Source organism: Betta splendens, chromosome 7 (genome assembly GCF_900634795.4).
Source record: "Betta splendens chromosome 7, fBetSpl5.4, whole genome shotgun sequence".
In the NCBI taxonomy this organism is placed as follows: domain Eukaryota; kingdom Metazoa; phylum Chordata; class Actinopteri; order Anabantiformes; family Osphronemidae; genus Betta; species Betta splendens.
The window spans coordinates 13,910,404-13,934,972 of NC_040887.2; the positions used below are offsets into that span (position 1 = coordinate 13,910,404).

General features: G+C 42.5%; 2 protein-coding genes across 2 annotated transcripts; both read left to right on the forward strand.

The window, feature by feature from the left end:
- Positions 1-1,318: 1,318 nt before the first annotated feature.
- hck (HCK proto-oncogene, Src family tyrosine kinase) lies at positions 1,319-14,055 on the forward strand. The gene is made up of 13 exons (XM_029156174.3): positions 1,319-1,825; positions 6,566-6,705; positions 8,308-8,335; positions 8,892-8,985; positions 9,089-9,184; positions 9,327-9,430; positions 9,854-10,003; positions 10,207-10,359; positions 10,447-10,629; positions 10,764-10,840; positions 11,347-11,500; positions 11,767-11,898; positions 12,244-14,055. Exons 2-13 carry the CDS (start codon positions 6,574-6,576, stop codon positions 12,444-12,446), a joined length of 1,506 nt encoding a protein of 501 aa, XP_029012007.1. The 5' UTR covers positions 1,319-1,825; positions 6,566-6,573; the 3' UTR covers positions 12,447-14,055.
- A 331-nt stretch (positions 14,056-14,386) lies between these two features.
- tm9sf4 (transmembrane 9 superfamily protein member 4) lies at positions 14,387-24,306 on the forward strand. The gene is made up of 18 exons (XM_029156173.3): positions 14,387-14,480; positions 16,555-16,665; positions 17,475-17,574; positions 17,731-17,887; positions 18,003-18,147; positions 18,303-18,426; positions 18,546-18,667; positions 18,914-19,025; positions 19,162-19,232; positions 19,629-19,761; positions 19,999-20,080; positions 20,192-20,267; positions 20,383-20,466; positions 21,003-21,178; positions 21,257-21,320; positions 21,411-21,530; positions 21,758-21,847; positions 21,978-24,306. The coding sequence occupies exons 1-18, from the start codon at positions 14,463-14,465 to the stop codon at positions 22,125-22,127; spliced, it is 1,935 nt and encodes a 644-aa protein (XP_029012006.1). The 5' UTR covers positions 14,387-14,462; the 3' UTR covers positions 22,128-24,306.
- Positions 24,307-24,569: the final 263 nt, after the last annotated feature.

The following is a 24,569-nucleotide window of genomic DNA, read 5'->3' on the forward strand; positions in this document are numbered from 1 at the left end:
TGACTGATGCAAGACAAAAATAGGTGTAAAACATTTACACATTTTAAGAATAAGAATAAGAAAACCTTTATTCATACACAGTGGGGAAATTGCGACTCGCAACAGCACACAACAAGATACGGAGAAAAGAAAAATACAAAAACTGAATTAAAGTCAAGTTGTGTTTGCACAGTACAACACAATACAGGTGGGCAGAGTCAGTATGGAGTCAGAGAGTTAATGTTGTTCTAGTATTTGTAGTATATATACTTGCTTTTTTCAAGCACATTAGCCTCATTCGCTCACTCCCCCACTTTCTTTTGTGCATTCTATCTTTTATGTTAGGTTTTCATGAGAAGTGAAGACGTGAGAATGTGCATAGTCACAGCTAGTTTCTAACAAGTTCACACGTTCAAGGTCTGAAATAACCAGGCAGCATAATAAAACACAGTCCGCAGTGCAAAAGACTAACGTCCAGTCCCATCATCTGACAGATGGTGCGTCAGCAGATGCATGGACATCTGAGGATGACGGATCTGGTGTTGAATGGGGTCCTTCTCTTCCATTTCTCATGTAGGTGTGTAAACAAGGCATCAGCCAGTGCCAGAAGAATCTTTATTGTTTTTCAAAGTCAGTTCCTCTTAGAATCAGTTTAATAAATGAATCACTTGTTTTGGATTTTTTATTCATCTATTTGTTTGTTTGTTTAAATTAAAGTTCCCTTCCACGAGGACAGGATCCGGAATCCCATCCCATAATGATACTCTCAGGTTAGGGTCATTGTGATTTTCCCAGCACAAACTGCAGACTGTGTGTACAGTGTCCCTGCACCACGGAACCAGGCCGCGCAGCTGTCAACAGCTGCTCTACACAGATCCCTTCTCTTTATCCCCCATGCTGGGATTTTTATTTATCTTGTATTATCCTTCTCCAAATTCGAAATATCTTACCTGATCTAATTTTATCTCAGACGAGAAGAGAAAAAAGAATAAAATACAAAAAAAAAAAAAAAAAAAACAAGAAAAAAAATAAAAATAAAAAAAAAAAAAAAACAAAAAAAAAGAAAAAAAAAAACAAAAAAAAAAGAAAAAAAAAAAAAAAAAAAAAAAAAAAAAAGAAAAAACCCCCCCCCCCCCCCCCCCCCCCCCCCCACCCCCCCCCCCCCCCCCCCCCTCTCGCCCACCCGCCCGTCCCCTTCACTAAAGCCTGACGTTCACAGAGAACCTTTCTCCTAATCCTGGCCGCTGATTGCGGATTACGGGGTCTGTGCGCGTCATTGCCGAGCCGCCGCTGTGGCCCCCGGGCCTGATCCGCCCACGCCTCCGCTAAGAGGATGCGCTGTGCACGATAGGTGTCAAGCTACCATTTGAATGCATGTTAGAGCTGCCCCCTGCGCCATGCAAATGCGTGTCACCGTTCAATCCACGCGTCTGTGCATCGACGTGATGCCGGGACGCGGCCACGGACTGGTGTGTGCCACCCGCTTCCGCAACGCTTAGTGGTGCGTCTTCAGCTCTGACGCCGCTGCCTCTTCTCATCACCGGCGGGTAAAGGAGATGCGATAGCGGCTGTGAAACCAAGAGCGCGATTGGCGGGTGCGTGTTCCTCTTTTTCTCGCCTCCTCGCGCCGATGCGAACAGCGCAGACTTCCTCGTACGCGTCCAGTGCGCCGCGCTCCGCCGCTCCGTCCGCATCGCAAGGACTCCGACCCAGCGCAACGACTCGCCACGCAGGAGGGATGGAGCTCCCACGGAGGAGATGAGGATTAGCCCCTGCCCACGGCCACGAGTGTAGAAGAACGCGCGCGACCGCAGAAGTCACAGTCAAAGTGAGAGTTTCCAGCGAAGTAAGTGTCCTACTTTGTGTTTGCCTGCGTGTGAAGGGAGTCGGCAACATTTCTGTGGGACGGCACCAAGTTCGTGTCGGTGTTTTGTGGAATTTAAGAACAAGCAAGTCGAAAGTGTAATTATCCACGGATCAAAAGAGGAACCTGAATGTGTGAGCTGAAACAACTGCCGCCCTCAGAAGTGTCCGTGTATGAGAGAAATGCTTCACACGTCCAAGTGTCAGCCGTGGTGCGTTCACGGGACTCTTTATGAAGTTCTCTACGGTCCACTCTGAGCCCAGTGTAGTCGGTTCTGCTAAGAACGGAACTTTAAGCTTTTATTTCCTGGTTTTATTGAACGCTTTCGATCGCAGAGGGTATAAATCATATGACTGCGCCGATGGAGTCCTGGGCATCATAACAAAAGGTGCTTCTAGTGCACTGACCACATCATTTGTGTAAAGTGGCCGAACTGCAACCGTTAAATGTAGCCTGATGTTGTTTGAGCATTAAAGGAAGCTGAGGAAACATTCATCACCTCACAGGACTCATGAACGTGTGAGTGCATGTCTGTCGTCTTATAGTGGTCCAGCGCGGGTTATTTTTAGACCGTCCACTGAGACTGAACCAGAAACCAGACAAGTTTCTCTTCTGTTTTCTTTTTTCTCCATTCTCTGCATGAAGATTATCTTTCATTATAAAGGCTTCACCGGCCCAAAGCGTTGGGCTGCTGTGACATACAGAAGCAGCGTGAAAAAGGCCAGTGTGTCGTCACAACACTGAATGGAGTTTGCTTCACCCCGAATGTCGAAGAGAATCGTACATTAGTGCAACTCCACGTGATGCAACATACACGGTTGGCTACCAGTGTGTGTCTTTACTGTGAAGCTACGCATAGACAGCTGTTACACACATCGATTAAAACCATCTGTGAAAAACCACTAGAATATCTTATCATCTTTTCAGTCATAATCATTTCAAACACAACTGTACATACAAACCGGACACCAGCGTTCACGGGGAAGCCCTGAAATGTCCCAGACCTCACAATGCAAAACGTTTAGAGTCACGTGAACCTGTGAAAAGCTTCTACCGTCGACTGACACCTGTGGAGCGGAAAGCATTGAATCTGGTGCTGACCCCTGTCCTAGTAACCATCTATGCGTTAAAGTTAATGGAAGCTGCGCTTTTATTTTGTTATGTAGGCTCCAGCCAGTGAATAACAACTGAGGCAGTTATACAGATACATAACTAGTGATGGTTAAAACAGTACATGAAGGAGGAAGTACAACTTTCCCCCAAACCGTTCACTCTTTCGACTTTTCCACTTCATGAGTAACCTAATAGTGAGAGCCGTGGCCGGTGTCTGGGGACTGGGATGACGTTCTTGGACTGGTTGGTTTCCAGACTGCCAGGTGGTGTTGTTTTGGCTCGAGGCGCTCCCAAACAGGTGCGCGGGGAGATTTTCACAGCTGATCTGAGACAAAAATATAATCCCTCATTACAGAAGGCACATGAATTATTTGTGCCACTTCTGTTTTTAGCGTTCGGGTTTAGTGAGTGAGACCATGGATTCTGGTGAACTGTCCACATGGGGGTGTTTAATGGTGAATGTCCACAGTGTCCACTGTATGTTTTCACAACATCTAAGAGGAGTAGTGAGAACGGAACTTGAAAAGTTGTAGCTAAGTATGATTGTGATGTTATGTAAATCCTGTTCCTGAGTGGGTTTTTAACCTCTGCAGTTCTCATTATTACATGTGTCACTGTCTAACTCACGGAAAATGATACAACTCATTCTTCCTCTTGCAAGTGAAAACTGAAGTCACAGGTTCTAACCGACCCCTTACTCAACTCCGGCCACTGCAGTCCTGCCGGATCTTTTTCTGTGCTAAGCTACGCTCAGCAGCGCGACAACATGTCAACTGAGCCGGAGCTCAAGTTGTTGTGTAACTTGGGGAGAAATGAAGAAGCATGTGACTTGTCTGATTATCTGAACTGACACAAGACGCGCTGCTGAGAAGGCCCAGTTAGTGGTTATGTAGATCTGGGTTTCCCACCACAGCCTCGGCCTGGTCATGTTGCGCAGTAGTTCAAAGTAATCCGTTTTATTCGAAATAGCCTTTATTTGTGTGTCTCAACCCTTTGCGTCAGCTGAAAGGGTGAGACGGTCCAGACAGAAACAACAAAGCAGAAGAAGGCGTGAGAGAGACGAAGAAAAAGCCGCAGAAATGAAACTGTCCGAACAGCAGTTTGTCCCGTATTTATGTCTCAGATCCTCAAGTCGGAGGAAATGCTGAAAATGGCACATACAGTAAATACAATTATGCTAAGTAGGCATCCCCATTCTCACATCTATGGTTTTGACCATCAGCTGTGGATGATGCTTCTCTGCAGCCTTATGTCACTTTACGCCCCCGGTTCTTTAATGCTTTTTTTTTTTAAGCACGAGGAGCTGAACGCCCCTCACGGCTTCCTGGTGATTTCCTTCACCGTGTTTCCGCCTTCAGTCTAGTGTGCTGTCTAGGTCCCTCATCACTCATGGGCCTGTGGGCGTCGGTGGCCGACGGTGACGGGTCTCGTGCTCAGAGACAGGGCAGAGATTGGCTCGAGTTCACGATGAGATCACAGCAATAAGTGAATGTTAACAGTCTGGAGAGTAGAAGCAGGGGGAGCACCGTCAACCGGGCTAAAATAGGCTCAGGCGTCCATCAGCGGGGGAATTTTACATTACATCCTTATTCATGTAGCAAATCATCATCATCATTGTGATTGATTGTCAGTGTAACGTCACTACTGTCCTTTTCGCATTAAGGTCCGTGTCTGCCTCCACATTAGCTCAGTCAGTGTGTGCATTACTGTAGTGTTGTCAGTCCTCGCGTGGCTAAAAACCCTTTCCAGGGCTTCTGGGTTCATGGTGACCTACTCTGGGTTCTGACATTTGTGCTGGCATTTGCATGGAAGCCAACCTGACCGGGCCAGTTTGTCGGCCCAGCTGCAGCACATACAGTAAAAAAATGCACAGATGCATGCTGGTGCACACGTGATACATGGGAATATTAGTAAAGTATCCATGGAAATCCATACCTGCTTCTTTAAACACAGATTTACAGCCTTAAACCTTTTTTAGCTTCAAACAAAACCACAACCTTTCTTGCATTACATGTAGAACGTTGGCACTGGTGCAGTTAGAAAGTCAGAATCTGCAGAAGTTTGAACTTTCTGTTGCTGGTCTGCAGCGTCCAACATGGTCTCGCCTCCGTTTTAGGCTCAGGAAGCTGCACATGCGTACGTGCTCGAGCCGTGTTTCCTTTGACATGTGGCTGTTTACACGCGGACGAACGTGAACCCGGTGACGTTTCTGAGTCAAACTGGCCAAAGTTTCACCGTCAGCCTCGGGCTTCTGTCGGTTTCCTGTCAGTGAAATGTGACAGCGAGCTTTTCATTCTTCAGGAAAAGGAATGTGTAAAAAGAAACAACTGACCTTTACAAACCTGAAGAGGAACACAGAGAAAAAGGAAGCAAACAAGGTAACACCTCAGATGCTGACCTCACTAACCAGAACCTCCTGTGTCTAAATGCTTTTTTTCCATCGCTCACCACTGTCGCAGCTTTCATTTTAAAGACTGGTTCAAATCTGAAGCTGTCAGGGTCATTTCTGGTTGTTGAGCGCTGACTTGTGACCATTACAAGCTTTGAAACATTACTTCCCTTGTTTATTGCAATAATCAGCTCACGGTGCTGCGGCGAGATCGGTTGCACTCTCTTCTGTCCCGTCCACCATAAAACAGCCTCTATCTGTCACCGCACACTCTCTCTTTGTTCTGGTGCGTTCACCTTGTCACATTTCACTGCATGCACATTTACATGCAGATACATACACATTCAGTATTTAGTCGGTGTCCTGAGGTGCTGTGCTGTGCTGTACGTGGCTGCTAGGGAGCAGGCGGAAATATTTGTGAAATATTTGTGTTGCCACAGCAGATAGAAGGACCTTGAAGCCGAGGATCTTCATGGCGCTAATGCTGCATGAGATTAACTTTGTAGTCAGAAAAGAAAACTGTTATGGCGAGATTCCAGAAGCACGATCATCCAACAAGCCGGCTGACTGGGAGGATTATAAAGGAGCTTTGTTCTCCTTGTCTTCCCCTTGTGTCATGTGATATCTTGTCGGCTTAGAGATGTTCTGAAATGTCTACCAGTAACCGAGAGCCTGAAAAAAAAGGAAATGTGTCCTCTGCTCCAGAAAGATGAACATATCAAGAACTAATTCAAATTAGACTAGAGAGGAAGCCAACTCATCATATTCTGCACTATTTATGTTCTGTACAGTTGCTTGATGCTCAGGACAGGAAGTGTGTTGACATACAGTTCGGCTGATGATGTGGCACCTGCAACAATATAACAATAAAACACACAAAACACAAAACTCATTCGTAGCCTACTATTTATTTATTCTACACTAGCTGCTCTGAAATGACTGAAGGTTTCTATGCTCAGATGGTGTCTGGCCATGATGTTTGTCACAGTAGTCAAACTTCATTTAATATATTAATAGGTAACTTACTAAATGTACAGGAATCACAGAAGCTAAAATAAAAAAAATCTGCTGATAAGCGTTAAGGCGGAGGTTCAGGATGTGCACTTCAAAGATGTATGCAGGAAGTGTGTGTGTGTCAAAACCTTCAATGTACTCCTCTAATCAATTCAACAATAGCAGACCTTAAAACACACTGTGTTTTCTGTCCTGCTGTCCTGCAGGAGGCACCATGGGCTGCGTGGGCTCCAAAAAGGAGCAGGAGGCCCTCGGCAAAGGGACGGGCAGCGACGAGCAGCAGAGCCGCGCGCATGCGGCCCACTACGTCAAAGACCCCACCGCAGGACACTCTGGGAACAAAGCTGTAAGCAGTAGCACCGTCTGCGGGAAGCAGCCAGTCGGGTCCGCGAGGCGAAGCACCTGCTGGCTGTAATAAGATAACAGGGACATATAAAGGCTTTATTGACAACCTGTCAGAGGAAGAAGATCGTTTACTTTGATGACGATGCATTGCTAATAAAAAACATGCATTTAAAGTTATAGGGTAGTATTATTATAACTATTATCAACTAGTATTTATTACTCAGTCTTGGCTTCCACATAATAAAAACAACGTCATCTCTCATGCAGTGGTTCTCAGACTAGGGGTCGGAAAACTGTCAAAGGTCAGAGGAAACGTGTGAAGGGTGAGATGAGTCGCAAATAAGAAATGGGGAAAAAAGAAAGTTTGACTTTCTCATTTTGTGATCTTTTAGTCTCTAGGTAAATGATTTTAGTCATTCCTCCGATCTCCAAAACCACTGGAGACCTGCTGTGAACAGGTTGTACAGCAAGTTATTCATCTGTTAGTACATTAGAGATAAGTGTTGTACAGAATTACCCCAAAAACTACAATAATACTAAAAAACTAAAACAATATTACTCACATACTCTAATAAGTAACTTGTCATTGTGACCACGTAAGGTTAGTAATCATTACGTGACCCACCTGAGCCTAATGTGGGCTGTGTCATATGCAGGTAATGTAATGTACTTTCCAGGGTGAAACAGTCTGGGTCTTTGTGACCTAAAAGCAGATAGTGACATGGTCTCAAACATGAAGGGCTGCCCCGTTTTTAAATAAACACTTTAGTAGTGTCAGAAAGTGCGAAAGAGGAAAGCAAGAAAAGCCACTTTCACCGTCCATGATGCGACGCGTAGCAGCTCAAACTGTGGCTGGCGCTGACTTTGCATACTGGCCGGGCTGATTCTGTGCCACGGGAAAAGTCAGGTAGCAGCAGCTTCCTGTGCGCCCAATGCGTCTTTTGCCCTCAGAGAGGGGAAGTTTCAGACGTCACAAGTGTTTGGCAACACCTCTACTCTACGTCTGTCAGCGCGCGCCTGCGTCGCGAAGTCTCCCCCGTCTGCCTTTAAGCTGGTCGTCTGGTCTCAGCCACAGCTGATTTTACCTTCCAGCACAGTTGAAAACAGTAGACAGCCAACAGAGCCCTCCTCTACGAGACCCAAATCCTGCAGAGGCAAAACGACGTAGCAGATACTGAGCCTCCTGATTTGTCAGGCTGATATGACCTGAACTGAAATGTGCTTCCTTCCTCACTTTCTTTTATCACTTTGAGCAACAGTCGTACTTTAAAGCAGCTGCCATCGAGCTTTGGCTCTATGATAATTATACGAATGAAAGCACGAGTAGTTTTTTTGTCATGTGTCTAAAAGGAGTTGCTTCTATTGCAGCTGGAGGTTTTAGCTTCTATTTTCTCCCAATGTGGTGAAAACTAAACTGAGATATAAAATGTCACCAGATCTGTGTTTGGCCAGTAAACAAGCCCCAAATGAATGCAAATGATGCTTCCTGTTTGTATTGTGTATTAGGTACGTTTGCGCGTTGAGTGGAAGAATGTAAAGAAACGTATCTGATTTCGTGCCTGATCTTCACCATCATCACCGTTTGTCTCTTTCCTCTCAACAGGGCAAAATGCCGCCCAACGCTTCAGATGGTGAGTCCCAAATCTACTCTTTCATCTAAAAACAGTACGTGCACTTCATTCAGCATTTGACAGAGCAAACAAGCCACTCTGGTCAGTCAGGTTATTTGTAATCTCTCATTTGCTGCAGTTAATGTACGTTGCTCCACCACAAAAACACTTTAAATCGTTCGACCTCGACGCAGCTGAAATAGAGGAAGGAGGCTAAGTGTGTGGACATGAGGTGACAGACCGTGCTAGCGCCGACCACACAGGCTTTGGGTTCACAGGCAACCGGCCCCATTGCAGTTAAAGGTCTGATAAAAATACACAGCACAGACACATGAGGTGCATGTGCTGCAGACGCAGGGTCACGGCCTCGTGAACGTCAGGTTCATTGTTTCCAAGCGAAAGTCGTTTTGTGGAGGAGAAGATCAGGTTCTAAGGGGTGATACTATGGAGCAGGTGATGGCAAAGGTGACTCAGGCCTTCAGTGCTCAGCACGTAATCGCTCCCAAACCTCACGAAAGCAGCTTCCACATAATTAAACTGCCTTCATCAACGTGAGGCCTCGCTTTCTCCGCTGCAGGAGAGACTATCGCTATGGCGCTGTACGACTACGAGGCCATTCACGATGGAGACCTCGGCTTCAAGAAAGGAGAGCGACTCAAGATCTTAGAAGAGTAAGTAGAGTGTCAAAGTTCAGACTTCATTTTTAGCTCGCGTGTTGTAATAACAAAAATATTCACACTTCTTGTTCTCACAATATGCTTTCTCTCTCTCTAGATCGGGGGAGTGGTGGAAAGCTAAGTTAATCAGCACAGGTCAGGAAGGCTTCATCCCCAGTAATTACGTCGCCAAAGACACTCTGGAGGCAGAGGAGTAAGTGCACTTACACTGAAAACATACACTAGAATGTTTATGATGCAAAACAGTTCATGTTAAACTGAACTGTCGCCCATTGCTGTAACTTTAGAGCCGTTGAAACGTTTCTATACTAACTGATCTGCTTCCTGTTTTGAAGGTGGTTCTTCAAGGGCGTGAGCCGGAAAGATGCAGAGAGGCAGCTGCTGGCCTCGGGGAATAGAGTGGGGTCCTTCATGATCCGAGACAGCGAGACCACCAAGGGTGAGGGAGGCGCAAACCGTTTGTCCCCAGTGAGCCTCTGAACAGACAGCAGATTAACTGGTTCACGCCGTGAAACATTTATCATCGCAAGAGACAAATGTTTCCATCAGGAGTGGCTGGAGAGTAAACTAGAGGAGTGGGAGAGTGAGAAAAGTGAAATGTCCTGAGCTCCAGAGGAGTTTGAGACGGAGAGGGATTAAATCTGTGGGGTCATGGGTTGTTTCTGTTGGTCTGAAGGCAGCTACACAAGGGGAATTTTCCCTTTTGAAGGGAAACTGTCGGAAGAAATCCCGATTTAATTTCAAAATGACAACTCATCCTAAATTTTAAGCTAATATAAGTGAGAAAAAAAACAGTGTCGTCTGCAAAAGAAAATCCCCTCTGGCTCACAGAAACTTCCATTTTCTTTTTCTTTCACCACAGGCAGCTACTCTCTGTCTGTCAGGGACAGCGACGCCCAGTCCGGGGAAACGGTCAAACATTATAAGATCCGGACACTGGACAATGGGGGATTTTACATCTCGCCGAGAATCACCTTCAACACTCTGCAGGAGCTGGTCGCCCATTACAAGAGTGAGTTAACACATCTAATAGTATTTCATAAAAACATATTACTTTTCCTAAGGTTAACACATCTGATAGTCATAAGTTCAGTGTGTGAGACACCACTAGACACAATCCTTGACAGAGAGCGCCCTCTGCTGGTCAATTCATTCACTCTATAATTTGTAACAAAATCATCATGTTTTTTTGTCAACCTTTTTTCTATATTTCAGAGCAAGGTGATGGCCTTTGTCAAACCCTGACCACCGCGTGCCTGAGCCCTAAACCAGAGAAGCCATGGGAGAAAGATGCCTGGGAAATCCCAAGATCATCTCTGAAACTGGACAAGAGGCTCGGTGCCGGCCAGTTTGGAGAGGTCTGGATGGGTGAGACACACGGAAAACCTGAATCCACTTTCTGATGGACAATTAGGACCATTCGATTTCTAATTACGATCCCGGTCTTGTTTAAAGCCACATACAACAAGCACACAAAGGTGGCAGTGAAGACCATGAAGCCGGGCAGCATGTCAGTGGAAGCCTTCCTGATGGAGGCCAACTTGATGAAGTCGCTTCAGCACGACAAACTGGTCCGCCTCAACGCCGTGGTCACCAAAGAGGAGCCAATTTACATCATCACTGAGTATATGGAGAAAGGTACAGCAGCCTGTGTCTGTACAAAGCAACGTGTTTTCAGGGATGATATGCTTCTTCACCTGCTGGACCACAGATGTGGTTCATGACCTGCATGTGGAGTGTGTTTGCTGATATTTGTCTCTGTGTTGCTACAGGGAGTTTGCTAGACTTCTTAAAAAGCGACGAGGGCAACCGTGTGCAGCTGCCCAAGCTCATTGACTTCTCTGCGCAGGTGAGATTTATCATTAGTCCTTCACCAGAAAAAAGCTTCCCAGTCTTCAACTTCCTGTTTCGTGTCCTATATCTATGTATTTTGCTGCCTGCTGAACCATTTTTATCCTCCATAATATAATATTATACATTTACTTGTAAAAACAAGTAGGCCACGACGGATTGAATTCATTGTGTTTACTGGTTCAGGCAGCACTAGATGGGAAACAGCCTCATGCAGGGTGAGAACATGCTGCAACAAAAACGTAATAGTAATGAAACTGAATAATGAAGCAGCCAATGTGAGAGAGCTGAAGAACTAGTGTCTGCACATCCAGACTTGCACTTCCAGTCCAACCTGTGCCGCCTCTCGAATAAACAGTTCCACATACCGACTTGTGTTTGTTTGCTCTGTGTTTGTTGTGTAAATGCTTCCCCTCTCACAGCAGGAGTGATCGGCTGAACTCTCAAACCTCTGGCAACCGCTGCACGGTGTTTTGTCTCTAACATTGACTTGTTTGTCTGCAGATTGCGGAGGGCATGGCCTACATCGAGCAGAGGAACTACATCCACAGAGATCTGAGAGCTGCCAATATTCTGGTCAATAAGGCCTTAGTGTGCAAAATCGCTGACTTTGGTCTGGCTCGAATCATCGAAGACAACGAGTACACGGCCAGGGAAGGTACGCCCAGTGCTCACGTGGGTTTAAAAGTGTTAAGGCGTTATGGGCAGAAGCGATTTAGAAACTGGGGAGACCTGATGAAAACACCATTTCATTCATTTCACTACGGGAGGAAAGTGCTAAGCATCACACAGACGTCAGCTTTCAACAATGACTTGCTGCTCTCTAAGAAAGCGTGACACCTACTGTCATTATTGCTTAGTAACGTCTAGGCAACAATAAGCAACAACAGTTAATTACCTTTTGTAATTTCCCCGATTAACCAGGAGCTAAATTTCCCATCAAGTGGACGGCCCCTGAAGCCATCAACTACGGCTCCTTCACCATAAAGTCGGACGTCTGGTCCTTTGGTATCTTGTTGACTGAGATAATCAGCTATGGACGCACACCATACCCAGGTCAGCAAATTCCTTCCACACCTCTTTGTCTCTCTCATTCATTTCACCATTCTAAAAATCTTACTGGTTGTTCCTTTTATTCTTGGCATAACCACATTTATTTTTTTTATTTACTTCCTAATCGTGGGTCAAAGGAGTAACATGCCACATACAGCTGGCTACTGTATGCAGCTTGTTATCAGCCATTTGTTCTATTGTTTATGAAGCCCTGAGCTCAACACTGTGCCATCTGTCAAGGCACAAATCCAGGGTCTTGGCCAAAAGAATTCAGTGCCCGTCTGTTAAATATTTATTTGTAGGAGCGTGTGGCTGTGCAGCGTTTCAGTGATATGCTCTGGTTTTCAGGGATGACCAACCCAGAAGTGATTCGCTCCCTGGAGAAGGGCTACCGCATGCAGCGCTTGGACAGCTGTCCCACCGAACTTTATGAAATTATGCTGGAGTGCTGGAAGAACAAGCCTGAAGACCGTCCCACATTCGATTACCTGCAGAGCGTCCTGGAGGATTTCTATACAGCCACAGAAAGCCAGTACCAGCAGCAGCCTTGATACTTAACAATCCTATATATCATTCCTGTCATATTACTCTTCCATTCATGCTATAGGTCCAATTTCTGCATATTTCTGAGCACACATGGGCACAATCCCCTTTTACCAGTCGGTCATTTACTGTCTCTCTTACTCATCTGCACACACAAAATGTATTGAAGGAAGGGACTGCACGGAAATTACTAGATTTGGTTGAAATTAACTTTTTTAAGTTCTGCCAAACATATGTAATATTTCCTTTTGGCCATTTAAGATTTAAATTGAAACATTTTACAGTCAAGCCATTAAGAGCAGAAACATTTTAATTTATAATGAATATTAGGATGTTATGATAATAACATCCTACCTCACGCTTTGGTCGGGGGAACGATACATTAACACGGTCGTGTTCTGTTCTAAAGGCTTTGTTAACTTATGATTTAACAGGCGTCCAACAGAGCTGCATCAGCTGGACTGGGTCTGTTTGTTATGTTTAGTCGACATTTCTGTCTAGAAGGTAATTGTAGGTACAGTATCAGGACAGCTTTGTAGATGTGTGGTTGCTTGCAGAACTGGACCAATATGCTGGACTAGTCTCTGTGTATCATTAAAAATAGTAATCATAAACATGCAAGAAAAACTAGTTGCAGATGTTTGACCTATAAATATAGAAACATTAATATTTATTGTTTTGCGTTCACTCATCCCACAATTTTTGTATAGTCCCTGAATACATACAATGTGTTTACATTCACAAGATGTAGGAGCCCTTGCTATTGTAAAACCTTGGCCGCCTCAAAACTGAACTATTGTATTATTTTACAGAACGTGGTCATATTCACAAACAGTTGTAGGCCACCTGAAAGCAGCTGGATATAACCACAGCACAGATGTTGGCGGTGGTCTTAATAGGCGTGGTTGTAATAAGCTGTTAAACCAGCAAAGTTTATAAATGTCTAGACTCTCCCATCTTGAGAGTCATGGATTGGATCATTAATACTCCTTAATAGTGCCTTTTGACACTTTGACAGTATATTTCATGGATTATGTACATAAACAAACATACTGGACGTAAAGAAGTGCATGTTTAGAAATTGGATCTAATAATGCTTATTGCTTATTTTTTCCAGTTGAGTTGTTTAGCTGCTTGCTGAAAATCAGTGCATATACTGTGTACATTCCAAACTTTCTTTTTGTGTAAAGTACGACTGTGCTGTTACTATTCTATATTTAAGTTTCTCATATTGTCCAAAATAGCACAAGGTTTTGCACAGAATCAATGTTAACCATATATGGGCTAATGAATTATTCAGGTTCTCATAATTTAACAATGTTACATTAATAGCTATGAAACAAATGGCTGACCATAATCAGACCATAATCATAAACTTTCAAAGGGAATGTTAAGTGATTTTATGTGTTGATACATTTGGGATCATATATCCCTTTCCATATACAGTAAAAAGTGATATACAAAAGGAGTGGATGTGTGACAATACAAGTCAATGCCCAGCACTGTACATATATTCATTACATTAAGAATATTTTTGAGATTTTCCTGCATATTTTGTTAGATGCTTGTTTCAGTAAACTGTCATGAAACATTTCAAATAAACCCTTAAGAAACAAGTGTCCCGATTTGTTCTTAAATGTGCATTTTGGCAGACTACCTGTATGGCACTGACCTAATAACTTTATCATAGAAAAACAGATATGTCAACTTATTGCCTCTATCTATAAAACATGCCTACATAGAGTTATGAACTCAGCATTTGCATTTGAAGAAGAAAAAGCCAGACATCACAGAAACTAACTAATACTAAGTTATAGGGTTTGTTATTTAACGCAGCTGAAGACAGATAATCAACAACATTCTGCATTTAAAAACATAAAACATTTTAATTTATATTTATTTTCTGAATTTAGAATCAGTTGTCTGTAGTTTCTGAAATGTTGAACTAAAACAAATCTTAAAAAAAAATGAAAAAGAAACCAACTAGCCTCCTTCCGCAACGTCACTAATGACACGTATTCAAAATGGCGGCCGCGGCGATGGTAAGTGGCCAAGTGAACTATTTTTCTGTCCCAAAACTACACAATGTTTATACTGTCATTTTAAATTAACTAAGCTATGGTGTTGTGATGATTGTGTCTATAGGTGGCAGACCGCGTATGAACGTTAGACTCTGAGTTGCACGAGTACGCTGTAAATCTACATCTAGTTGACGGTCCTCTGACTGGAGCTAGCTAGCTAACGTTAACTAGCTTGATTGTCAGTGAGCCACGGCTTGGAATGATGGTGTGTTTCTGTTTTGCGTTACTATAGACACTTCACAGACCGCGTATGTATTAACACACGCTTAGTTTTTATACTGTCATGTGCTGTGAAGACCAGAGAAATGAGCTAGCCGAACTTTGGCATGACGGTGGTTAGCTGTTAGCGACGCTTTCAGTCAGCGGCAGTTGGACTCTGCTCTAGCTAAGAATGTGTAGGTAAAATGGATCGAACATGGCAAAATAACATAAATACATTTGCTGGATAAATAACAAAACAATATTTGCTAGTTGACTGTCCAGTTACAATCTGATAACGTAACGTGTTTTAGCTAAAGCAGACGCGTTTGCTAACTTCCTGAACTGCCAAGACGCACAATGCCTGCCTCACCTTGTATTTGTTTCAAAATATAAATCTTCTTTTTAGGCTGCAAAATGGCATAATGGTCTCAAATGAAACGATGTGTCGTAACCGCACATCAGCAAGATTATGGCAAATAAGAAAAACTAGTCGGCCATAGCTCTATAAAGTTGCCAAGAATAGCAGTTCCAGTTCTACCACAAATAGGGGCTGCTGTTCAGCAGGCTCACGCACTTCCAGCTATGTCTGATATGCAGCTCCTCTTGCCCTCATGTAGACAACATGTTGCTGCTTATGGTGGGGCCCATGCAGGAGTGTCTAACACTGGACCTGAGAGCCACAGCCCTCCTCGTTTCAATCCCTGCATTTAAAGCTGCAGATTGGCTGAACATACCTAAATCAAGTACTCCACAGTTGGTGCTTGTGTAGGGATGGAAAACAAGCGAAATAGTGGCTCCCAAGGATCAGGTGCATCACTGCTTTGTATGGTTGCTTAGTGTCAGTGGTCTGGGTGAATATGTGGTGCACATTAAAAAGTGTCTGACACCGAAGCATTGAATAAATTCTTATGGCCTTGGTTTAGAGTTCTTATCTTGCTGGAGAATAAATCTTGGCCCTACCATTTCCTGTGCTGCTCAAATGTTTTTTTTTTTGTGAGCAACAATTTCCAAAATGTGGAGCTCCCTGATGAGTTTGTTTGTAATTACGATTTGAATATTACACAAATGCTGCCTTTTTCAGAATATAATGTTTTAGCACAAGTGTAGTGGTTGTGTCCACGCTGACGTGTTTAATCTGCTAGAAGAAAACAACATTTCAACAACAAACATTTTATTACTCAATGTTTAAAAGGTTAGTTTCTTTGGTAGCATTTTACCATAGTACAGGGAGTCATTGGAACGGTATTTGATTCTAACATTTCTGCAAAAATTTCAGAAACTGCTCCGGTAATTGTCAGGAAGACAGTGTATGGGCTAATTATGAATTAAAAGTTCTTTAACAGAAATTTATCAGCCCCACAATGTTACTCCATTTGGTGGAAATGTGCACAGAAATAATAGAAGAATAAATTTGTTGACGCAAATAAGAAATGTCTAGACTAAGTGATTATCAAGAATGTAAACCATTGTTTCCATTTAAACTGTGAATTGGCTGTGATTGAGACAGTATTTTTGGATTAATGTGTTTATATAATTCACTTTTTTTCTTCTTGACCTGTTTGTGGGATTAATTCTAGAAGATGACTGATTATTATAAATGCAGCTTTTGTCTTTCTTACAAGTAGACATCTTTCACTGAAAGTGTGATTGTTCAGATCAACTGCTATGGTCACAGACACAGAGCAGTAATTTCCTAAAGGGAAATTGTAACAGTGTGATTTTATGGTTGCCCAGCCTGAAGGCATATAGAAGAAGTGCAGACCAAAGCTCCATCAAGCAGTGTTTTTTGCCTACGAGATAAAATATTTGGTGGTGTCTGTGTTGGTCTGTGTAGGAGACGTGGTGGGCCTTGCTGCTACTGTCCTTGTTGCCTTTGGTACGGCCTTTCTATGTTCCTGGAGTTGCTCCTCGGGATTTCCATGATGGTGAGGTAGTAGACATTAAGGTAAGTCTGGGCTTTTGTTTGGTAGGAACAATAGTGGCAACTTTCAGCAGATTTTTTTGTCTCCACAGTGTCCAAACACACACCAGCATCTGAGTTTCACAGTAAAGCATAAAATAATGCCATGCTACCTTCCTTTTAGTTCTGGTCCATTCATGTTTGCTTTGTCAGCGTACAAGTGAACAAGTTGCACGTATTAAAATATGTGGTGCTACAGGTTACTCATTAAAGCAAAAGTGTGTGTGTGTGTGTGTGTGTGTGTGTGTGTGTGTGTGTGTGTGTGTGTGTGTGTGTGTGTGTGTGTGTGTGTGTGTGTGTGTGTGTGTGTGTGTGTGTGTGTGTGGTTTTAAATCTAAATAAAAGTTAAAATTTTTCTCAAGTTGGTGTCATCCAAACTTGGGTATAATGTATATAGTTTTGTCTCTTTGACCATAATTATTTATTCATGCCTCTGCTTTGCCTTTGATGCAACAGTGTCGCTCATTGCACAGTAGGATGCTTCATGCAAAACATGTTCGCCTGCATATGAATTAAGCAAACTATGAACAGACAGTTTTTTTTTTTATTAATTGAGTTGTTCAAGTTGCACAAAGAAATCGTTTTAGGTCTAATCCCTACCAAACGGGTTACATTGGAACTCATCTTTAAGATACACATCTTGTTTCTATGCCAAAAATGACTGCCAGTGATTGTTTTGACATAATAGGTTTAAGTACTGAATTAGAAGTTTAGGTTCCATCAATAAGGCACGTGAAGAAAAAATGTCAGTTATTACTGTATCTAGAAAACACCAGTCAATGTTTTTCTTTCAGGCAGTGAAGCTGACCAGCTCCCGCACCCAGCTTCCTTATGAATACTACTCTCTCCCATTTTGTAAACCACAAAATGTTGTGTACAAAGGAGAGAACCTAGGTAAGTGGGACATGGCCTGGAAAGTTTGTCTAAACTTCTGACTTAATTTGACCTGATGCTATTTAGGAAAAGCAGCTCAATTTACATATTGTGATTTAAATAAAATACATATGTGATTCTTCAGTGTCTTGTTTTTTTTTCTCCTGTTCTTTGTAGGTGAAGTGTTACGCGGGGACCGTATTGTAAACACACTGTACAATGTTCAGATGAATAAGGACAAAAAATGTGAGATTGTATGCAACAAAATAAAACTCAGATTAGAAGAGAGCAAACTGGTTGCTCAGCGAATCCAAGAGGAGTATTATGTTCACCTGTGAGTGTTTGCTTTCTCACATTAATATCAAGTCTCAACCGAACTAAACCGAACTGAAAAAGCTGATTTACACCATTCTGCCACTTTAGTCACAGATCACCTGTGTGCTTTTCAGTATTGCAGACAACCTGCCAGTCGCCACAAGGCTGGAGTTTTTCCCCAACAGAGAGGCAGGAGGTGAAGACGAGCAGAAGAAGGATATTATCAAAGACATCCAGTTTGAACATGGCTACAGGCTGGGCTTCACGGACAACAACAAGGTAAATGTGGCATCATTGGCATCGTCTAAAGGTGGAGAAACACTAATGTGGTGAAAAACTCAAGTAACAGAAAACATTTTTTATGTAGAAAAATTACATTCAATATTTAATGGTGTTATAGGATAATGTCTAATTTATGTTTTGTTTCCATATAGGTTTATCTGCACAATCACTTGTCCTTCATCCTGTACTTTCACATGGAGAAGGTGGAGGAGGGGGACATTCATGATTACAGAGTGGTGCGATTTGAGGTGGTACCCCAAAGCGTTAAAGTAGAAGGTAAGTGTCAGTACTTTGAATAGTTTTAACTTGATTTATGGTTTCCCACTTTTAGTGATTGAAAATAAGTTAACCAGCTAATAATCCCCCTAAAAAATTCACATTTGTCACATTCTTAGATCTGAAAGCAGCAGCAGATGGGACGACTTGCACCTTGCCTGAAGCCAGTGGCTCATCGCCCCTGGAAATTGATCCAGGAAAGGAAAATGAGGTCCTCTTTACCTACTCTGTCCAGTGGCAGGTCAGTGAGCCGTTTGTTAGGTTCTTGTTAAACCAGTTTGTGTCCTAGAATACATCCTCAATTTAACCACACGTGAAAACCTGTTTTTCTTTGATTGTATTCATGTGACTGTCTGAAAGTCAGTCTTTTTTCATTTCCTACCCATTTTACACAATAGTATTATTGAAGCACTGCAGTCAAAAAAAATTAAAAATTTAAAAGCAAAGCTATATGGATGCAGACAATGAGCCTGCGTGTACTCTGCAGGAAAGTGATGTGAAATGGGCATCTCGTTGGGACACTTACCTAACCATGAGTGATGTCCAGATTCACTGGTTTTCCATTGTCAACTCTGTAGTCGTCGTCTTCTTCTTGTCTGGTATGTTGAATTCTAAGGACACTGAACCCAATAAAGTAATTTAATAACTTTAATTACTAATCAACATATATCTGTTTACAGTTTAAATATTATGAAATAATACTTTGTGATCATGATATTTTCTTCCTTCTCCTAGGTATTCTGAGCATGATCATAATCAGGACTTTGAGGAAAGACATTGCCAACTACAACAGAGAGGATGATATAGTAAGCAAATGAACACCATAATCAAGTTTCGGGGAGATATTATTTAGGCTTCAATATCACCTACATTTCGTAATTAGTGTGTAAGAAAAGTCCCAAGAAAACTCCAACAGATCATGATGAGTTTATAACTGCAGATTCGCGCCTACCCCTATTATTTTAAGCAAAAAATGCCAAACCCATGGTCTTAGTAAGTTGAAAGTGGGTTCTAGATTCTAAATTTTTAGAATTTATAGACACAGGTGCAGAACAACAGAAAACACAAAATGTCCATAGTTGTATTTATTGATCCTAAAACACCATAACACTGTTTGTCCTTTAATATTGCTAAAATCATCTTTTGGTTCATTAGAGTAAACGTACTGAGGGGGTAAACCCATTTTCTTTCTCCCTAACCAGGAGGACACCATGGAGGAGTCAGGATGGAAAAATGTCCATGGCGATGTCTTTAGGCCACCTCAGTATCCAATGATCCTCAGCTCTCTGCTGGGTTCAGGGATTCAGCTCTTTTGCATGATTCTTATTGTCATCTGTGAGTGGCCAACTTCATTACTCATTTACTACACAGCTGTATATCTCCACTGCTCACCAATTTATATTCTAGTCACTGACTTACAAACTGGTAGTTAAAACACAAGTTAAAATCTTGTTCTACATATGTGAAACACCAAATCTGAAAGTCAAAATATACAGAAAAGTGTATCTGTGGGCAGCAGGCATGTCAGTGTGTAATGTATGAAATGTTCTGCCACACCTTTGTGTGTTATAGTTGTGGCCATGTTGGGCATGCTGTCTCCATCTAGCAGAGGAGCCTTGATGACCACTTCTTGTTTCCTCTTCATGTTCATGGGGTAAGAGCCATCTCTCTCATTGTCATCAAGGAAATATTAGAGGTTCTCAGCAACCCCAAACCTTTTTATAAATAAAGAACCCCTTTGATTGTGTTCTGGATGTTCTTCCAGTGTCTTTGGTGGCTACTTTGCTGGCAGACTGTACCGGACACTGAAGGGCCACCGGTGGAGGAAGGGAGCGTTTTGTGTGAGTAAATATAGAGTTAGTTTCTCATTGCATTTTAATGTGTTAACGCTATATAATGTTGTGTTGTTGTGAACCAAGGGGCTTATTTTTTCTTTTCGTTTTGTCACCTCTGTAGACAGCAACTCTGTATCCTGCAGTGGTTTTTGGAATCTGCTTCGTTCTCAACTGTTTCATCTGGGGTGAACACTCCTCCGGGGCGGTAAGTATGAGTCAGAGATACAAATATAGCAATTTAAAAGATGAAAAGCTAAAGGCTGTTTATCTGACTGTGACTGTCAAACAGCAAATATTCATTTGAAATCACTTGTAACTAGTTGCATTAATCCATGCAATGTGTATATATTTAAACATGCACTTCTAGTCAATAAAACACATGATCATGTTCAATAATCTGCACTTGTATTTATGTATAACTCTTTTCTACCTTTTTGGTACTCAAAGAACTTTGACTTCATCTCATTCACACACACGCGCACGTACACAAGTACTCACACATTGCTGACTACTTGCTGGGTGATTGCCTGCTCTTCCTATTGAGTCTCTTATAGAAATCCACTTTGACTATGTTTTATTTATTCTCAACACCTTGCTGTTCTGGAAAATAACATTCATTATGAAGAAGCAAAAAGTCAATAGGGAGACCTTTCTCCTATTTGACATCAATATATGTTACAAAACAAATGTTATCATTTTGGGTTCCACAAACTGTTTAACACCTGCATTTCCCTGCTTTAGGTCCCCTTCACCACAATGTTGGCGCTGCTTTGTATGTGGTTTGGTATTTCCATGCCTTTGGTTTATCTGGGCTACTATTTTGGTTTCCGCAAACAACCGTACGATAATCCAGTACGGACTAATCAGATCCCTCGGCAGGTCCCAGAGCAGCGCTGGTACATGAACAAATTTGTGGGGTGAGTTTGAGTGATCCAACAGTTTGATTGTTGCGTAGGGTGTGACTGTCATGTAACAACGTCTTTTCTCCCCACTAGAATCCTGATGGCTGGGATCTTGCCATTTGGTGCTATGTTCATTGAGCTCTTCTTCATTTTTAGTGTAAGTTCACATCAGAGATGTTGTATATTTCATTGCTAATAAATGATGTGTGTTTTATTGAGCTGCTGAGCTGTGTGTCTCTACCTGCAGGCCATCTGGGAGAATCAGTTCTATTACCTCTTTGGCTTCCTGTTTCTGGTATTCATCATTCTGGTAGTTTCCTGCTCCCAGATCAGCATTGTGATGGTGTATTTCCAGCTCTGTGCAGAGGTGAGTTTTGCACACTGACTCTACTAATGGCTATTGTATATGGCCTATCTTGTGTTTGTTTGTCTACACTCCTACGAAAAATGTAAAAAACGTTTTTATAACGTTAATATAATTTCTTTCAATAAAGCAGCATGTGAAAAATGAAACTGGTTTCTTGTCCCCCCCCCCCCCCCCCCCCCCCCCCCCCCCCCCCCCCCACACACACACACACACACACACACATTCAGGATTACCGGTGGTGGTGGAGAACCTTCCTAGTTTCAGGAGGCTCAGCATTCTATGTTCTTGTTTATGCTGTCTTCTATTTTGTCAACAAGGTACGTGACTTTCAATTAACAGTCAGCGGCAACATACAAGCTTTCGTTTGAACATGACCACAGCAACTAAGTTAGTTAGTTAGTAGACTGTCAAGTTCAAGATAAATGTCTTGTATTTTGCCTTCTCCAGCTGGACATTGTGGAGTTCATCCCCTCCCTCTTGTATTTCGGCTACACGACCCTGATGGTGCTGTCGTTCTGGCTGCTAACAGGCACAATTGGCTTCTATGCAGCCTATATGTTCATCAGGAAAATCTACGCTGCAGTGAAGATTGACTGAGTCATCCTTTTGCTCCTGTTCAAACGTTTTTGGTCACATTTCTTTTGGCTTTTTTTTATATAAAATTTTTTTAGTTGTCATGTCCAGCAAGCACTGATTCGTGCGTCAGAGAAAACGAAGAGTTTTCACGGTGCAACAGCCCCACCCACTGGCCTAATGGGGAACAACAGCGGTGATGGAGCTTAACCAGCTGTTTCTCTCCTCCCTCCCTTCCTCCCTCCACCTCCTCTCTTCAGGACCTAGTCTCAGAGGAAACCCTCCTCTGATGGGACAAATAACGTCTTCTGATGTTTCACGTTGCGCACAGCACAGAGGGCCAAAGCTTGTCAAACCATGGTTTCTGCACATTTTTTTGTTGGTCTTTAAAATGTTTTGGGTTTAACTTATGTGTTTTTTTTGTTCTCACAGGATTTAACTCTGACTTAAGTTCTTTCAGTCACCTTCCAGGGATGCTACTTTCATCTTATTTAGTTTGAATAATTCTGTACTTTTCTATTGCCTCTGTTTCAGTGTGATTTGATGTGAGAGACTTTACGGATCAGGGAAGAATTGGGTAAACTGACTGTGGTTATGGGGTTAACTTTGTTGTGTTGAACTGATGGAAACTGTGCTGGAGAGTTTGGCATTGTCAGCCAAGAAAGGATAAATTAAATATTGTTATTTTTATGAGTTTTCCATGTCCTGCTGTGGCCACCTTTAAAAATCCACGCGATCTAATCAAAATATTAGATCCTCCTTTCCAAACAAGGATCTCCTTATAAATATAAAAAATTTGGTCCATTTGCTCTTCTTGTCACAGAACAGGTCTGAAGCGGACTATGAACTAGTGCCCTGAAGCAGCAGACTGCTGGTCAGTGTAGCCGTAGCAGTGCTGGTTGCCTGCTGAACTATGCAGTAATGGAAGGAAGTGCAAAGTTGCTGTTTGTTTAAAGGACCATTGCGGGGAGAAATGCCTCCTTTGTCTGAGTTTGAAACTAATCTTTATTAATACATTTGTGTGTATAGCAAGAAAAGTAAAAAGCCAGCAGTCATCTCCATTTTAACTACATTGGTGTGAAGGGGTGGAGAGCGTAAACATGTAATCCACAATGTTGCATTTACATCTATACATGTTTTGTGTAGATTTTTATTTTTTTGTCTTTGCTGTGGCTGCAAACATTTGGTCACACTGTTGAATCACTCTCCAGCATTTAGACATGTAGACCACAAATGAGCTGGGTGAAAAAGTGGCCTGACGAGCAACTCAAGTTAAGGGCTTTTCATAGTCACGTGTAACACATTTTGCAGTATGTATTACTCAGCTCAGATCATAGTCAACATAGAGAAATGGTTGAACATTTTGCAAAATGCACAGATTGCCGAATAGCTTTTCTGTCATCATATGGTCATATATAATCCTGTGAGTGTCACGCTATTACTCTAAAGTCAGCCTACGGGGATCAGTATCCAACGCTGGAGTCACAAACGGGCTGTTCATGTTTCAATACAAACCCAGGAATTGATCCTTAAATTTTGACTCCAACCTGGAGTCAACTGCTGAAGGATGCTAACAAAGAGAGGCCGCTGGTGTTTGACGGACGCAAAGCCGATGTGGAGCCTGAATTAAGCCCTCTTCTCCAGAGGCCGAACACTCATCGTTCCCTGTTCTCCTTGCTTCCTTTGAGCTGTTGCTGACCTGCGTGAAGAGAGCAAAACGAGCCAGCCTCTAGGACTAGAGGGTGCTTCAGGTTAAACCAGTCTATCCATGTATTCCCCACTACGCTATAATTAATTTCATATCCATCCACTACCACGCTCTGTCCCGCCATCGACCTCCTGTATTATTTCAACGAGTTGCTGAGCTCTGACACTTTCTGTCTTACGCAGAGATGGACGCTCCTCTCCTCCCTGACGTGCACACACCAGATTTTCTATACATAGACTTTGAGGTGGCCCCCGAGTCATGTGTGCACATGTATGATGGATGGGTTAATTGTGTAAATAAAACAGCTCTGTTTCTGTTGCATTTTGCTGTTTGTGGCAATCTATAATGATTCCTGTCATCGTTTTAGCCAAAAGCATGAAGCTCATGATGACTTTCAAAAGAACTCGTTTGTTACTTTTGTCTTTGTTTCTTTTACAGAATGTCTGATTACAAATGTATAGTGACAAAACAATAAAGTGGTGAAGTAAAACTGTGTGGATTTGCTTCTGTTTTATGTAATGTGATCTAGACTTCAGTCTTTTTCTGCATGTACCATTAATAGCCATCAGTATCACAATAATTTAAAGAGTTACTTCTTCACGCATAATTAGAAGTAATCAGGTTAGCTGCTGGTATTAGGATCAGAATACAAGTGTATTCTGATCCTAAACAGCAGCATAAAGATAGATTGTTGCATCTCGCCACTAGGTGCCACTAAATCTAAGAGACTGGGCCTTAAAAGTCATTTTACCAGTTAG